Source organism: Oncorhynchus keta, chromosome 36, assembly GCF_023373465.1.
Source record: "Oncorhynchus keta strain PuntledgeMale-10-30-2019 chromosome 36, Oket_V2, whole genome shotgun sequence".
NCBI lineage: Eukaryota > Metazoa > Chordata > Actinopteri > Salmoniformes > Salmonidae > Oncorhynchus > Oncorhynchus keta.
Genome location: NC_068456.1, coordinates 17,607,200 through 17,626,396, shown reverse-complemented (window position 1 = coordinate 17,626,396; position 19,197 = coordinate 17,607,200). Strand labels below are relative to the sequence as shown.

Below are 19,197 nucleotides of genomic sequence, written 5' to 3'. Positions count from 1 at the left end.
AGGACCTGAGCCCTAGGACCGTGCCCCAGGACTACCTGACATGATGGCTCCTTGCTGTCCCCAGTCCACCTGACTGTGCTGCTGCTCCAGTTTCAACTGTTCTGCCTTATTATTATTCGACCATGCTGGTCATTTATGAACATTTGAACATCTTGGTCATGTTCTGTTATAATCTCTACCCAGCACAGCCAGAAGAGGACTGGCCACCCCACATAGCCCGGTTCCTCTCTAGGTTTCTTCCTAGGTTTTGGCCTTTCTAGGGAGTTTTTCCTAGCCACCGTGCTTTTACACCTGCATTGTTTGCTGTTTGGGGTTTTAGGCTGGGTTTCTGTACAGCACTTTGAGATATCAGCTGATGAACGAAGGGCTATATAAATACATTTGATTTGATTTGATTTGATCTGTACAGAAACCCAGCCTAAAACCCCAAACAGCAAGCAATGCAGGTGTAGAAGCACGGTGGCTAGGAAAAACTCCCTAGAATAGAATTTGAACGTTTTTTTTATTGTGTAGAAATGCAGTAAATGAGCTTCAATATAAAACAAATCGTGGACCTCAATAAAACTCAAATGCTGGTTACGGCCCTGCAATGAACCATTAAAAATTAAAGTTTACAAACCTGAGAGGGAGTCAATGACCTTCCGGTTTGAAAAATGAAGCCAATGAAAACTGTGTGGCAAACATCAGTCTCCTGAGTTTGAACTACATTTAACTTTGGCCGCTGCAGATGATTTGGATGCACAGAAACAAGTTATTTTTGGCAATATAGTTCCACACACACCCAGGGTGAACTAGAAAATAGACTTAATGACTTTTGGGCTATGAAAGGATTGTCTAGTCAAGTGGTAATCCAATGTGAAGATTCTGGATACATCCATTATTTAACAGGTAATTGTTGTTGCAGTTAAGTTGTCCATGGACAGAACATCCCAGCTAGCACATTTGGTTCCTTTGAAGTTGTGGGAATGCATGTTTTTGGCTTCACATTAGTTGTTGGAGCGAAGCCATACGTTTCTGAACGGCAAAAGGGAACGTTTTTTAAATGTTCTGAGAACAGAAGTGAAAATGTTGCTTGTTCTGCGAACATTTATTTTTAGGTTGCAGGGATGTTCTGAGAACGTTTTACTCTGCTTCCTTGAAAGTTTTCCTGGGAGGTTTTATTAATGCTCTGAGAATATAAATTCTAGGTTATTAGGAGGTTTTTGAATAACTTCCTTAAAACTTTTACTGAATATTTCAATAAGATTTTCAAGCTGATTTAAGTCAAAACCGTAACTAGGCCACTTAGGAACATTCAATGTCGTTTTGGTAAGCAACTCTGGTGTAGATTTTGCCTTGTGTTTTAGGTTATTGTCCTGCTGAAAGGTGAATTAATCTCCCAGTGTTGTAAGGAAGTCTGTGTGTAGCTGATGTATCTGACTCCTATACATGAGTCAGGCGCAGATATGACAGCAGATATGAGTGAATAAATGTATTTTACTCAACATAATAATAAATGCAATACAAAAACAGAGCCCACAATAACAGACCTTTCTACATAGAAACAATCACTCACTCAAACAAACATTGGGGAACAGAGGGTTAAATAATGAACAGGCAATTGGGGGATTGAAACCAGGTGTGTAAGACAAAGACAAAACAAATGGAAAATGAAAAGTGGATTGGCGATGGCTAGAAGGCCGGTGACGTCGACTGCCAAACGCCGCCCGAACAAAGAGAGGGACCAACTTCGGCGGATGTCGTAACAAGTGTCTAATGGAAAGCAGACTGAACCAGGTATTCCTTTAGGATTTTTCCTGTGCTTAGCTCCATTCCATTTATTTTTTATCCTGAAAAACTCCCCAGTCCTTAACTATTAAAAGCATACCCATAACATGATGCAGAAACCACTATTTTTGAAAATATGAAGAGTGGTACTCAGTAATGTATTGGTTTTGCCTCAAACATAACACTTTGTAATCAGGATAAAAAGTGAATTGCTTTCCCACATGTTTTACTGTATTACTTTAGTGTCGTGTTGCAAATATTCTGTCCAGGTTTCCCTCTTTTCACTCTGTCAATTAGGTTACTATTGTGGAGTAACTACAATGTTGTTGATCCATCCTCAGTTTTCTCCTATCACAGCCATTAAACTTTGTAACTGTTTTCTTAAAGTCACCATTGGCCTCATTGTGAAATCGGGATTTCGTTTCCTTCCTCTCCAGCATCTGAGTTAGGAAGGACACCTGTATCTTTGTAGGGACTGGGTGTATTGACACACCATCCAAAGTGTAATTTATAACTTCATAATTCTCAAAGGGATATTCAATATCTGCTTGTTTTATTGTTACCCCTCTACCAATAGGTGCCCTTCTTTGCGAGGCATTGGAAAACCTCCCTGTTCGTTGTGGTTGAATCTGTGTTTGAAATTCATTGCTCGACTGAGGGACTTTATAGATAATTGTATGTGTAGAGTACAGAGATGCGGTAGTCATTCAAAAATCATGTTAAACACTATACAACTTGTTATGTGACTTGCAACTTATTATGTGACTTGTTAAGCAAATGTATACTCCTGAACTTATTTAAGCTTGCCAGAACAAAGGGGTTGAATACTTACAGACTCAAAACATTTCAGCAAAATGTAGTAATAAAATAAAGCAAAAACATAATTCTACTTTAACATTATGGGGTGTTGTGTGTAGGTCAGTGACACAAAATCTCAACTGAATCCGTTTTAAATTCAGGCTGTAATACAACAAAATGTGAAAAAAGTCAAGTGGTGTGAATACTTTCTGTAGAAAATGTGTGTGCTAGCTGAGCATGTCCTTGCATTATTACTATAACATAGGACCTAAGTAATCTCATACAAAGACAGAAATAAACTTTGATGACAACACATAATAAATGACATATGGAGCAAAGAGCATCAACAACGCCTCTAAGTTGAATTTAGTTTTGTAGTAATTTTCATTTACTTTCTCCAGACTGTTTTTGTCTTTCTCTAATGAGTTATTTGTCTCATAGCCAAGCCTTCTCTTGCCCTGTGGGTTTCTATTCAAGTGTGTCTGCTAATGTTGTTTTGGAGTTACCTGAGGGTATGCTATTGCCAAATCTATTCTCTCTTTCTGTGCCCTAGATAGGTTGTGACGTACTCAAGGGTTGCATCACAATAGTTTAAAATGGCTTTCTCGCCATTCTTCTCTAGACAATGCACTTTAGATTGTTTAACTTTATTGGGAAGTAGGGTCATTGTAACACTTGATTTTAACACCTGATTCAAAGCACATGTCAAACTCATTCCACGGAGGGACGAGTGTCTGCGGGTTTTTCCTCGACCCTTGTACTTGGTTGACGAATTAAGGTCACTAATTACTAAGGAACTCCCCTCACCTGGTTGTCTAGGTCTTAATTGAAAGTGAAAACCAGACACTCAGCGGAGAGATTTTCACAACTCTGATTCAAAGCATATTGCTCAATGACATCAACAAGGTGTAATTTTAGCAGACACTCTTATCCAGAACAACTTAAAGTAGTGCATACATTTTCTTACTGGTTCCCTGGTGGACACAAACCCACAACCTTAGCATTGCAAGCGCTGTGCTCTACCGGCTGAACCACACAGGACCCGATTTGAGAAATAAGGGGATGCAACCTCAGTGTCTTGGCTACCTATCCCATACAACCCTCATCCCTGGGCCATTTAATGATAGTACTTTAGCCCTTTGAGACAAAATGGCTACCTTCAATCATCCTAATGAGAGCCTCCCATTGAGGGTGGATGAGATGTGATTGAGATCTGATGACAGGAGCTGTAGACATGCAATTCATCATGGTAATTATTGATTTCTCACTTTTTGTCTTGCATTTGATTTAAGTGAACTGAGTCTATGGTATATTATAAACTGGCTAGTTTGAGCCCTGAATGCTGATTAGCTGGTAGCCTAAGAACAGCCCTTAGCTGTGGTATATTGACTATATACCACACCTCCTCAGGCCTTATTGCTTAAGTATATCACACGGGCAATTACATGCCGTTTTAAGATAATTCAGGAAGTTTTAAAAGCAGTTAGCAGATTTCTGATGAGAGCAAACTTTTTTTTGCTAAACTCAGTACTTCGTTTATGACACATTTCATTTGCATTGCATTAGCAGCGGTTGGATATCCATTTCAATATTGGCATGGCTATTGCCATAATTGCGACATTTTTATGAAAATAATTAATGACATGCCCACCAGCTTTGGATAGCTTTATCAATTACAGACCTATCTAGCAAACAGAGAAATTAATTCTGACTGCATTATAGCTCAATCAAGTCATTAGGCATCCAATTCACAGCGCTTCTGTTGGCCAAACACACAGTCATCTCGGAAACTTCACTTTTGATTGATGTCAGAGCAATTTTATGAGGAGGTCTTGACCACTCTAGGGAATGTAATCATATGAGAATTTAGCCGTTTTCATTTATTAAAATAAAAAAATATCCTAAACTAAAGCTCCATTTGAAATCATTGACAGCTTCTCTTTTTGTTGTTTAAGCAGACCCATGTGAGGCCCATATTTTATTCATAAGTCTGGAAAGTGTGCCACAGAGTAAGCTTGTATGCTCAATGGGTGGATGGCGCTCATAAAAGATTTACCAGCTCCTTTCAGAAAGAAGAGTTCAGACATGGTATTTTTAATTATTTCATTTCACCTCGGAAGTTTGGGAAAAATGCACTTTGTATTCTAGAAATGGATTTTTATGGTGCACTCCACTGACCTGTATCTCCATTTATTAAATATATGAGCTAAGAGACGGTTTGTCATTTCTAACCTGGTCTGACTGGTTTGCCTCTGCAAGACTCCTTCCTGACATATTTTTGGACAGCATCCTAGGTAACTAAAGGGAGAGAATCCCTGTGTCTTTCAATATGCCAGCAGCTTCAGATACTTTGCTTACAGGAACTATTATCTTCACATTGGTTAGAAATTAACATGTCAGTGTTTAAACATCAGGAGCAGAAATGGACCGGTGTGTAGGCAGAAACGTTTGGGCTAAGGCACTACTGATAACGTTCTCTCAGAAATCATCATGAATCTCTCCTAATATTCATATCAGAATATCCAATAGTATAAAAGGTGACTAGTAAGGTATAAAGCTGATAGGAATTTTGAATTATACATCAAAATAAAACATTTCTTATTTAAATCTCATCCCACAGCATCAGGGACATGTTCTTTAAGTGATACCTCATTATGGTTGTACCATGACAAGCATATATTTTTTGCATATAGTATTTTTCTCAATCAGAGTTTCCAAGTTGTCACTTTCTGGAGTCTGAAATTAATGGTATTAGTTTTTGGTTTTGATCTTACAAAAATACATTTAAAAAAGTGTTACCTTTGATGTTAGCAATAATTCCAATGCAGTCACAACTAAAATGTATAACATAGATTAAGACTCTCTATACTTCCTCTGTTTTAGTGTGCCATCATTGGAAATAGCTGAGGCTATGACTCATAATTTACTTGATCCTGCTGTATATCTCAGAAACAATGTTTTAAGTATACATTATATCAATGCTTTTATGTTTATTTGTATCTCTTCTGCTGTGACCTGATTAAATCCTGGGCAAATAGAGATGCTATATTAATTATATTTGTAACAATAATGTCTGTGGATGACACAAAACAAAAAACAACAACAAAGAAATCATGTGCAAGGTTTTAGACTGCTATATTCTCATTGCCTTGAAAACTGTATTTTTTCCTGAGGCCAAAAAAAGCTCCTTTATATACAATACTTTTCACAAAAACAATTATCTAAGGAGAAGCAACTCTTAGTTTACCTTCTCTCTCTCTCTCTCTCTCTCTCTCTCTCTCTCTCTCTCTCTCTCTCCTCTTCTCAAAACACGCAAAGACCTTCTAATTCAGAAGCTCTTTTGTGACAGCGACAGAATACAGTTTACAATTCACTACTAATTTATTGACAATTCAGTCGCTGCTAAAATATTAGTGTGCCGAATTATAATCCACTCAATTTGAGGTAAGCAGAAGTGATGATTGAGGTGACATTGACGTGTCAAAGGTGGCCTCATCTAGTGAGAGTATCTGTCCACAGCACAATGGAAACTCAGCTGAAATGGTTGCCATGGTGCCAGGGATGTGTTGCAGTCATGAAGCACAGGTGGCCATCGGAGGCTGGGCGAAAACCTCTCCAGCTTGGCAGTGGGCTGAACGGATGGGGGTATGGAGAGGTAAAGCGAAAGTGGTACTCTCCAAAGATGCAGCGGCCTCCAGGATTTTGGTGTTCAAACATGTGCACTCGGCAGAAAGAATGAATCAGCCTACATTAAAAAAACATATTTCTGTACAGTATTAGTTCCCTTCAGTTTCACATATTCAGCATCAGTTTATTGATTACCATAAATCAATATGAGTCACACTGTGAAGGAATCATTTACTTTTAACTTATCCAGAAACCTCAGGACACCCGTTTTGATTGAATATGTCCCTAAATAAAAAGTAATTCATTGTACCTCACAGCCAGTGGCGTTGGTAGAAAAATAAGTATTGATTTCTTATAGTAGCTTTAATCTGAAATGACTTCCCTATATGAAAGCCATTATGTTGAGGCTATACCAACGGACTCCATTGATTAATTCCGGCTTTTGAAACGGCAGCTCATGCTTTCAATCTATGCCGAAACTCTCAGTCAATTTGATAGCTTCTGCCACTGTTCCAGGTTTTATATATATATATTTTTTTCGTTCTGTCTGAGTGACGCCAATGGAACACTGCCTGAATGTCCGTCAGATGAATGTAGGGTGACATGTTCTCAATACTATCACGTCCTTTCTCTCTCAGTATGGGATTGAAACTGTCCCATCTTCTTTTCTCTGTTTCACTCAAGAAAGACAACTTGTTTACTTGATCCTGCTGTATTCTAATAAAGGCAATGAAGTATTCTGATAGAAACAAGCACATAGCTACATATTATATACGTTATTTTATATATTCAGTGTAACATTCAAACTAATGGAGGGTGACCACAGGCTAAAAGTATCTCTGTTGTGTAAAACAAATCTTTCAACAATAAAGCGTTTAAAACATTCATAACTGAAGATTGACACTTAGCCCTCACTTGCTATTGGCAGTGGTGTGTTCTGGCATCCTTGCAGCCTACTGCTGAGTCTCTGTCTCTGAGCTGCAGTACAGGGTCAGAGCTGGAGATGGCCACCTGAGCTGTGTGTAATCACAGGGGTGTGTGTGTGTGTGTGTGTGTGTGTGTGTGTCTGTCTGTCTGTTCGTGTGTCTGTGTATTTATGTGTTGGCTGTAAATCACAAAATATTATATGTATGTGTGTGTGCATTGGTTTCTCTGTGTATGTGGGGAAGCACTTCCTTGGTGTGTATGCAGCTTTGTGTATTCTACATTATGTGTATGTGTGAGTAGGTATGGACCTGTACGCATAACTTTGCATGTGTTAGGGGCGATGTATGTGTGTGTGTGTGTGTGTGTGTGTGTTTGTGTGTGTGTGTGTGTGTGTGTGTGTGTGTGTGTGTGTGTGTGTGTGTGTGTGTGTGTGTGTGTGTGTGTGTGTGTGTGTGTGTGTGTGTGTGTGTGTGTGTGTGTGTGTGTGTGTGTGTGTGTGTGCACAGGTCACCCTGGAGCTGCCAGACCAGATGTGCAGGAGACTGGATTGGGTGGAGTGATGAGTGGCTCCCTCGCTGACTCTGCAGACTTGGAACAATGCACACAGGTCTCTCTGACTAATGAGCTCCTATAAAGAGAGTAGCCACTCTGACTAGATTTTCAATCAGGACCCCCATCATATCATGGGGCCAAGGCTTTTTATCCTCTTACTGGCATCGGACCAAAGAACCTGACATAAAATGCAAAACAGAATAGAGTACTGTGGGCGCCTGCAGCAGTGTTTGTGTCACAGGGTGAGAAGTGACAGGTTCCTTGGATCTTGGTGGAACAGGCATTGTGAGGTAGAAGCCAGACAAAAGGAGCAGTTTGATCTATGCATGGTTTTGAAGAATAGGCTATTCATTTTCAGATTTCCATGAGACATTTCAAGGAGCAAGAGAATTATATAATTGTTTGAATTGGTTCACTGTTTTGGAAAGCCCTGTTCCCCCACAACCTACTGAAGGTCACTCAACACATTAAACATAAGATACTGAAACAGCTCACATATCTCTAAGAGCAAGGTACATAATCTGTGTTATTCCTTTCGCTACAACATTTTGAGTCTAAACAAAAACCATGCTTATCGCAACATGGACCAAAAATATAAAAGACAGCATCACTAGCTGTGGATGGTAGCCAATACTTAATCACAGGGAGTTACATTGGATGTTTATTTAATCATCCAGTTAAGCATAAATTAACAAGAATAGACTGACGAGTTTCAGAAGAAAGGCCTTTGTTTCTGGCCACTTTGAGCCTGTAATCGAACCCACAAATGCAGATGCTCCAGATACTCAACTAGTATAAAGAAGGATTGCTTATTGCTTCTTTAATCAGTACAACTGTTTTCAGCTGTGCTAACATAATTGCAAAAGGTTTTTCTAATGACGAATTAGCCTTTTAAAATGATAAACTTGGATTAGCTAACACATCGTGCCATTGGAACACAGGAGCGATGGCTGCTGATAATGGGCCTCTGTACGCCTATGTAGATATTCTATAAAAATCTGCCGTTTCCAGCTACAATAGTCATTTACAACATTAACAATGTCTACACTGTAGTTCCGATCAATTTGTTGTTATTTTAATGGACACATTTTTTTCCTTTTCTTTCAAAAACAAGGACATTTCTAAGTGACCCCAAACTTTTGAACGGTAGCGTATATGGAGCTTGCCCACAGCACAATCACTACCATTTTTGAACATGGAGGAACATCACACCCCTGAACAGCAGCTTCATGCTCGTGGAAGAGGAATAAGACGATGTGTAAGAATGTGTGGTAGTGGTGGTGTTAGGGGAAGACATAATAGAGGAAGAGGTAGAAGACAAAGAATAAGAGTACCCATGGTCTTACAATGGAAGACCATCAATCTGGCCAAAGGCAGGAGGCGTGGCCGCAATCTCATTGGACACCGAGTCACAATTGGCACACCAGGCCAACGTGGGGGCAATATTACATTGTGTGCTGCCACAATAGTACACTGACTCAATAACTAGGTTTTGAAGCGTGAATTATATGTTTTGGGTGAGTTACTACATTTTGTGGACATGCAGTAGAGTTGTGATGTCCCATAAAACAGTTGTGACAATTGCACTTACAGTTTAGAGAATGTTAAGACTGTTACAAAAAATTTGCCAAAGCGATTGAGAAACTGTAAAAGAGGGTCAATATTTTTTACCTGCCTTGACAGACAGTAACATGCTATTCTACAGCCCCTAGGAGCAGAGTAGGCATTAACGCTGGCTGTTAAACTTAAAGGTTGATAATGATGAAAGTTCTGCTCAAGAGGCGGTTATGAATGCTAATCCACTCATGCTTCCAATCATAGCCTGCTAGCAATATCATCAAATATTCATTTTCACAGGAACCCTATTCTGTGTGTTGGTGCAAAATCCTCAGCCTCTTGGAGAGGTACAAAGATAGATTCATATACCCTACAGTGCTCCTCTGCCATATTGTGTACCTGTCAGGGAAATTACAAAGACTCTGTGCTTGTGTCAGATTTCAAACATCTAACCTTTCCATTTTAGATTTGTTTTGCACTTCACAGTGCTAAATATCAGAGTTGCCCCCCTGTATCTTACAAGAATGCTGTTTTGATCTCAAAGGTTGTGATATATGCTTTGTTTAATAATTGATGAATAGGAGGATGTTTCTTTCATGCCCTGTTCACAAGGCTAAAAAACGACAGTCCTGAAAATTTCAGGGGTCTCCTGGAAGATGAGATATTTTCCTTTGTGAATGACTGATGCATTGTGTGGGAGTTTTCCCCTTGTACTTGTGCAAACCTCAGTGGTTTAACTGTTGCCATGGCCTTTTGACTGCTCAGGATAAACTGGTATTACCTCATTAGAGGTCTAGCATATGGAGCTAGCAACCTGCAGGACTTTTACAGAAAAAACAACAAGAGTGACCTTCTCATTGTTTATATGTCTCATGACTAATTAGGCAGGAAAAAAAGTCTGGAAACCTCAACTGAGCCATGAGGAACCTTCTTACACCGGAGCTACACAAAACACTGAGACTACCGTAAACCTGATTCTAGGCCAGGCTAGAATTACTTCAGCTCCACAAGAAGCCCCCACCATAGTAGAATAGACAGAGCAACAGCAACCCAAGCCCCGTGGCTGTTGATTTAAAGAATGGGACCCAGAGAGAGCAGAAAGGCTGGCGAACATCACACTATCATCATATAGAACTCCCACAGATGCTACTACTGGGACACTAAGAGGGAGGGGAGAGAGTGACTGTGTTCTACCCGGAAAGAATGGAATAGAGGGAGGACAGAGAGATGAGAGGACTCTGTCTAATCTGCGTGAAAGCAACAGACCAAACACCCGAAGACAGCATATGTGCGAAAGGCCACGATGAGACTGTTAGTTTTTCTTGCATTACACTATCGCTAAAATAAGCTTCTCAGAAGTTCATATCATATTCCCTTTTAAATGTGACTGTATGTGCTGTGAAATTCATCCACCTGTCTGTTATCTATTGATCCTAAACTGGTTCGACATTGATGTTTATATCTGTACAAACTGTGTATCAACACATTTATAATTAATGTATCTCTTTGTGCATAGACTATCATCTCTCTGGTTTGTGATACCAACACCATAGCAGCCACTGAACCTGAAAGGCTTGCATTGTATATCCTTCTTCTTCAGCTAAATAGACCAGAGGATGTGTGCCGTCAATAGATATGGCCTATAGCATTCCACAAGGGTCAAAACACTTAACCCGCTGCCTGTATTGTCTTGCAATTTATCTCTTAGTAATGAATTTGAAATTATTAGTTGAAAAGGCGATCGTCTCTTCAGCTGCCCCAGAGGTGTGCTGGGTACTAATTGAAGTGTAATTCTCAAGCGTCCATCACTAAAATGAGCTAGCTGAAAAAACCCATCAACTCAACACTGATAGGAGTGCAGTGCACGGCTGACCAAAACAGAATCAATCAACCCACACCGCAGATGGACTTTCTTTTAGTTTTCAATCAGGATTAGATAAGTAATAATCTGCGATCAAAAGGATTATTTTCCTGTGGGAGTGATATCTGTGAGTGTGGAGGTGAGGCTGAGTCTGATCCATTGCCACAGCTCCTACTGCAGTAAAGGCAGATGTTTGTTGGAGCAGAGGGGAGGCAGGGTGGACACTGTGCATAACTAATGCCCTGGCATTTCATCCTTCATTGCCTTTTTGTCTTGTCATCTTCTGTTTGGACGAATGCTATGTTTGTTTTCTCCTCTTTTGCATCGCCTTTGTTACAGAAAGGTGTGAGAGGGAAGCTAACAATTGAAGCTATTTCTAGACAGAGGAAGAGACCTTGAAAATAGGCTACAATTCTACAAAGGATTTCAAGGTCTGTTCAATTTAACTAACAGGGGAAATCAACAGCTAGGATCCATCTTTTCTCCTAAGAGTGCATTCTGCAGGGCATGCTCCCAAGTCTGCAAATGAACAATTTAAGATCAAATAAAATAGTGTAAGTCATATGCTTCACAAACAACAGGTGTAGACTAACAGTTAAATGCTTACTTATGGGCTTTCCAACAATGCAGAGAGAAAGAAAATGGAGAAATAATAGAAAAGTAAGCCGTTCTCTCCTCAGCAGCCTCCACTGATATATACAGTACATATAACTAGGAGGCATAGACTGGCTAGGCAACAGGATAGATAATTCTTCTGACACCACCTGGTATAGAGCTACTAGATGTCAGGGAGCTCGACCCCAGTGATGTACTGGGCTGTACGCATTAACCTCTCTAGTGCCTTGCGGCTGGATGCCAAGCAGTTGACATACCAAGCAGTCATGCAGCCAGTCAAAATGCTCTCAATGGTGCAGCTGAATAACAATTACTCACATCTGTAGCCATGAAATGCTCTTCACACTGGAGCCCCTCAGGGGGGTGTGCTTAGTCCCCTCCTGTACTCCCTGTTCACCCATGACTGCGTGGCCGCACACTTCTACAACACCATTATTAAGTTTGCTGATCACCAAAACCGGTGAGACAGCCTACAGGGAGGAGGTCAGAGACCTTGCAGTGTGGTGCCAGGAAAACAACCTCTCCCTCAATGTCAGCAAGAAAAAGGAGCTGATTGTGTACTACAGAAAATGGAGGGCCGAGCATACCCCCATTCACATTGACAGGGCTATAATGGAAAGGGTCGAGAGCTTTGGCCTGGGCCTACATATCCTCAAAAGGTTAAGGGAATTTTTATCAGTGATGACTAATTATGTATACATTTCAAACAGGACTGACTAATCAGAATACTATTATGTTACTGTATATGTACTAATCCGAATACTATTATGTTACTGTATATGTACTAATCAGAATACTATTCTATATATGTATGAGTTTTCTTTCTTGATCCCAGTACTGAATATAATGTGTGTGAATGTGGTCAAGAGTTAGAACAATGACTGTCTGTTCCTTGGTAGGAATGAATGAACGATATCTTCAGACTGGCTAGAATGCTTATCTACACGAGAAGACCTTGGCTCGTAAATTATATTACATTGGTAGTGAGACAGATGTGGGAAGGCTTGAGATACAGCCTTTGTACTGGAACGGAGATGGCACGGGTTGGTGCTGAAACTAATGACGTCATTTTCAGTTTATAACCTGTGGTAAACTGTATCGTGTTCAGTACTCTCGTGAATAAAGGCTGCTATTTGACTTTAAGACCGGGCTCTGTCGATCTCTATAAAATAAGGATCTTACAAATTCTTATGAATTGACAGAGTATTTAATTTTAATCATTTTAATTGGAAATTAAAACAGAGGAATTAAATTCCTGCAACAGTAATATGGGGCGATAGTCATTTAGACAGGTTACTTTGATGTTCTTGGGCATAGGGACTATGGTGGTCTGCTTGAAACATGTAGGTATTACAGACTGGGTCGGTATTATGTAGGTATTACAGACTTGTAATCGGTCCTTGTGAATGTTAACCTGTTTAAAGTGTTTACTCACATTGGCTGTGGAGAGCATGATCACACAGTTGTCTGGAACAGATGGTGCTCTCATGCATTGTCCAGTGTTGCCTGCTTCGAAGCAAGCATAGAAGGCATTTAGCTCGTCTGGTAGGTTTGCGTCACCGGGCAGCTCACGGCTGGGTTTCCCCTTTGTAATTCATGATAGTTTGCGAGCCCTGCCACATCCGAAGAGCATTAGAACCGACGTAATAGGACTCCATCTTAGTTCTGTATTGATGCTTTGCCTGTTTGATGGCTTGTCGTTTGGTCGAAGCGGGATTTCTTATAGGTGTCTGGATTAATTGTAATTACTTCGCCACTATGCCCTATTTATTGCCTTACCTCCTTACTCCATTTGCACACACTATATACAGTTAAATTCATGTTTCTTTTCATGTTCCCTTCAACTGTCCTTGGAACATAACATTTAATCTCATATTATGTATTCTTCTATAAATACTGCCAGTCTACATTATTTCACAACTTTTTATCATACATTTAAAAATACTTAAAACACATGTGAAACCTTCAATACACTGATTCATGTTCTGTGGTATATTTCCGGTAATATAAAAAAAAACTTTTAGCAGTGGATCAAATGTGTTTTGTATACACACAGGCCTAAGCGTGATTGAAATTCCCAATCCACCATTCATCTGCATTAGGCAGGTTTCCTTCTTGTCTGATGCAGGATAACTGAAACAGATTGAGAGAGCTAGTGCACACTGCATTGCTAATGGCTCTGAATGAAAGACGGCCCTGTGCTGCTGACCCCTCCATGTAACAGGAACACGTCCCGGCTCAAGCAAAGCGATGGGGAGGACAGATCAATATAGAGACTCTCGAAGGCATCAGTCAAAACCAACCTCCTCCTATTGACTAAATGTTACCCAGGAATAGAATCAAATAGCTAGCATGGTGAGGATTCTAATGGTTTGCACCAATGTTGCATTCAATCCAAGAAGCCTATTGCACAAGTATGAAGGATTTCATATATTGTATGCTATGGCCAATGTATTGCCATAATTTAGCATATTTTCAGCAACTTCATGCGTTACTATTCTGCTAATAAAGAGAATGATGTTGTATTACTTTCCCAGAATAGGAGGCTGGCGAAATGATTGGCCACACCTCCATTGCAATCCACTGAGATTTAGGTGAGTACCAATGCCAGCCAGAAGATAAAATTATAATATTAGCACCCCACACCGTTAGACAATTGTAACTCACAGCATGAAGGTTCTTAGAGTCTGACCTGCTCATTATTTTAGCTTTGTTGGTACACTGACAGTGCATTGTTGTAGGTCCCTGGACACTCAATTAGATTGGCAAAAGGGACATTTTCCAAAGATGACAACAGGTCATGGGCCAATTTTGAAATGGCAACACAACAGAGCTCCCCACTGTATTTCACAACAATATTTCAAACCTGTAATTCCTGATGGCAATAACGAAGGTGAAGGTTCAGAGAAAATGTCACGGTGAGGGCAGGATAATGTCCCAGAGTCATGATCTACATATCGCTGTCTGAGGGAATGTTTCTGCTGAATATCTGATGCTCTTTGCTCTAAGTTAACTCAGGCGCTTAGGTGGGCCTGGACCCACCTACTGAGCTCAATCAGATTGAGCAGAGAAATAAATAATTTATGCTCTCAACTTGTCAGTGTTCCAAATTGGACATTATTTTTCTTTTTACTGAAACATGCAAACACCATCAGATATAATTCATACTGTAGTCATAATCCAGTGCAATGGAATGGCATTCACTCCCATGGGATGGGTAGTCAGAAATAAGCAACTGAAAGCCACACCCCCAATAAACCACGAATATGACTGCATTGAGGCATATGTCACTGTGCTTCTATGGCTATATGCACCATGCCACTGCCTTCTTCATTTGTTCTTTTAGCAAACAAGACAGGTCATAATCCAGTGCCTTCATTTAAAAATGCTAAATGTTCTCTCAGCCTCAGGGCAAAATGTGTAGAATAGAATGAGATTGGCTATAAAACTGCACATTTTCCTCTCTGCACCATGGCAAAATGTGTACAATTGCAGGAAATAAAATTGAAAACAGTAAAAGTTTTGCTCAGCCTCATGGGAAGTCATGTATAATAGCATGAGATTAGCTATAAAAACTGCAGTGTTCTCTTTGCCCCATGTTAAAATGTGTAGAATTTCAGGAAGTTACCCAGCTAGCATGGTGGATCTGAGCTGATTCGGGGAACTCGGCTGAGAAGTCAGACTCGGCCGACGTCATGTGGCCCGAGTCTGGATTTATTGCTAGGATGCTGGGATTGAGCTCGGGCCAATTCTGGTGAGAGTTATCTGGCCCAAATGTATATATTACTTGGGGCTCGGCCTGATTCCGGTGTGAGTTATCTCGCCCAAATGTATTACTTGGGGCTCGGGCTGATTCCGGTGAGAGTTATCTGGCCCAAATGTATATATTACTTGGGGCTCGGGCCGATTCCTGTGTGGGTTATCTGGCCCAAATGTATTACTTGGGGCTCGGTCCGATTGAAGCTACTCTCTGACAGATGATTGTATGGGCTGCTTTATAAAATTAACATTTCATTATTTATTTTTCTATATTTTCTCATGGTTTCTGTGAGCAAAAAAATACAATTAACATCTAGATTAAATTATTTGATAAGCGTCCTGTGTAGTATCTTGATACTTTGTGGAAGAAAATTGATAAACATCAAAATCTTCTGGCTTGAGCCTCCCCAGTGGCGCAACGGTCTAAGACACTGCATCGTAGTGCAAACTGCGTTGCACCAGCCGCTGGTTCGAGACCCGTTCTAATGATTAGTAAATGGATTTGTAAGAAAGACATTGATCAGAGGAATGATGTTGAACAGCATTTTTAATGTCATGTGAATATCGTTATTATTTATACATGATATACTGTTAATTAAGATATGCCTTATAAATACTATTTTATAACTCTTACCCTTTTTTTAATAGCTTACTTGCGTTTGAAAATGTAATTGGCTAATAATAAATACGAAATCATGAACACGTGCCTTATAATTGGTATATTATTGACAATATAAAGTGTTACTCATTATGGACATATTTAAGGTCCCAAAGACTGAAATGTGCAAAAATAAATTCAAAAATTGCTTTGAAAATGTGGGCAACATTTATTCAGCCTATGTGCATCAATTGGTCCTATTGAGGGCATTATTTACAATGCATATATCAGTATGTTTTATAGGCTACTCCTTAATGAAAATATGACTGAAATAATACTCCATGTATCATTTTCCATGTTATCCAGCGAAGAACTTCCACTAAACAGTAAGACCACTTTATTATCAGGGTTGCTATCATGTTAAAGTACAGGGGATAGCTCCCCTTTCTCCTCTCTCCAAATGAACGTCTAGTCGGATTCTGGCTATTCTCTCTCCTATCATGACCGAATCCAACCGCCAGCTCCTCCTCCGGTGCATCGTTTGCATCACTACTTCTGTGAGCGCTTCTTCGCACACTGTAGCAACCTCCGTTCCCGAAGCGATTCAGCGGATAATAATCAAACCCTAAAAAGTAGTCTAATTATCTTCAGGTTATAATTCAAATCGGACTAACCTAAACTAGGGATGGAAACAACCGTCGGTTGCTGCCCTCATTGGCTCATTGCTATGTGGATGTGTCTTTTTACCTTAACTTCCACCGTGGACATGACAAAAACAAATATAAGGTGCATTCCATCAAGCCAACTCTCTGTTATCAAGCCGGCTGTCCGGGAACTCTCGAAAGTGGGATTTGATCCATTTGGAAAGGGACCAGAGGATGAAGCTGTGGGGTTTGCAGAGAAGTCACCAGGTTGTCAAGACTTTAAAAGCAGCTGTAAAAAAGCCAATGTTGAGGAATATTTAGCGCGCGTCTCCGGTGATGGCGAGGCAAGAAGTTCAGTCCCTGAATCCGAGCAACCGTTTGTAAATAAATCATACAGCCGTGGATTAGAAGAACGTCGGCTCGTGGACAGTTCTGAAGTGCTCTATCAACATAAAAGTGGCTCGGGCATCACCTCCAAACTCACAGATAGGCCTATGCCGCCACCTGCCACCCTCAATAAAGTAACCGTCAATAACACTAGACATAATACATTTAATAGTTTTGGAAGAGAAAATAGACTTAAACGACATGAGTTATCAAAAAAGAAGGCTGGGGCAAGTTTGAGGAACCTTCGCCGTCGACGAAAGCGCAGCTTCCAAACGGCGGAGAGCAAAACATCTTGGTCCGGATTCGGATGGAACGGTGAAGATGCGTCAACCCCCGGGCAACATGAGTTGAAACTTAGTAGTTCTACATTCGCACTCACGGGGGATTCAGCTCATAACCAAGCCATGGTGCATTGGTCCGGCCAAAATAGCAGCGTAAGTGAAACTTGGCTATGATGAATGCATCCTTGCATTATAACGCATGGCATAATCATTTTGAATGTACAACAGTTAGCCTATAATGTTTTCTGCCTCTTAAAATGTCATTTTAGGTGGTGGACTTGGTCTTCTGAAGGGTCTGATATGTAATTAATTAGTTGTGTGTAGGCCTCTAGTGTAAATCCTGGCACTTGGAAAATATTGGGAGGCATTGGGAGAGCAGTGGGCAGTGCAGACCAGTGCACCAGGCGGTTCAATGAGAGGATGCTGAAGAGCTAGATTGTCGAAATAAGAAACACACATGCGCACACACACACACACACACACACACACACACACACACACACACACACACACACACACACACACACACACACACACACACACACACACACACACACACACACACACACACACACACACACACACACACACACACACACACACACACACACACACACACACACTTACTCACACATACACGTTCACACGCAAACACTCTCACTCACGATCAGTGTGTTTCTTTTAGTCTGTCTATCTTTGTGTCGGTGGAGGTTTTGTATGACCAAGGAATTAAGGGTAGATGTGAGGATTAAGGCATGGTCCAATGATTTTTGTTATTTTACCTCTGCTGTATATGTTCAAGCAATCCATTGTTAGCCTATTTACATGACACTTCTCACAAATCCATTTGTCAAAAGAAATGCTTAACAGCAACATGGACCTATATCCTCAAAATATCAGGCTAATGGGAGTTAATCCCTCATTAGATTGGCATCAAATGCAGCAGACCATTGTGGATTTCTCTTCAAAGACCGCATTTGTAGTGGAACAGTCTATTTCTTAAGGTGATGCTAGAACTGAAGCAGTGTTGTGGCCCTGGGTGTGTTATATAATTCAGTGCACATCTCATTTATATTGTTTCTATTTTGGATAATTTTGTACATACTTTATTGTTCTAATATGTGTATGATTTTCATCTTCATTTAGCATTGGATTACGATCATAAAGAATGAGTGAGATCATACTCTACCTCCCATCAACTTTACTTAATTGTCATGTGGATATTACAACCAATGCTTCATTATACAAGGGAGGCCATGCAAGCTTTGCTTGTTCACCAGATCTGATCACAAACAGATGGCTGTCACTTACATTTGACATTTTAGTCATTTAGCAGACGGTCTTATCCAGAGCGACATACAGGAACAATTAGGAGTAGGTGCTTTGCTCAAGGGCACATCGACAGATTTTTCACATAGTCAGCTCAGGGATTTGAACCAGCAACCTTTCAGTTACTGGTCCAACGCTCAAAAAGGGGTATGGCAGTAGGTGTGATCCCAAAATACATTTCAAGGTGTAAATGGGATGTTACATGGGATATTATATTGACAGAAGCGAGGGCAACATTTGCACCTTTTTTTTCCATCAGTCTTTCGCCTTTGCATTCGATGCATCATCCTCTTTATACTAGCTATTATCAGTCATCACCATTATTACACGATCAACCTGCATCAGCACTCATTCTTGCTTTTTCTCTTGCAACATTTAATAGTCTCAACGTTACATTAGCAACACCAGAGTTGTTCAATCTTCAATGTTTTACTGTGACTCATATTTTGGAGACTTCTGTTGGACCTCAGTCCTGCACTGAGTGTGCTGCAGAAA

General features: G+C 40.3%; 1 protein-coding gene across 1 annotated transcript in view; it reads left to right on the top strand.

The window, feature by feature from the left end:
* The first annotated feature begins 16,540 nt into the window (after nucleotides 1-16,540).
* LOC118369730 (VPS10 domain-containing receptor SorCS1-like) overlaps nucleotides 16,541-19,197 on the top strand; it is a 45,599-nt gene continuing 42,942 nt past the window's right edge. Inside the window, exon 1 of the mRNA XM_035754378.2 lies at nucleotides 16,541-17,526. Within this exon, the coding sequence (XP_035610271.1) occupies nucleotides 16,747-17,526 (780 nt within the window). The 5' untranslated portion in view covers nucleotides 16,541-16,746. The remainder of the gene's footprint in view (nucleotides 17,527-19,197) is intronic.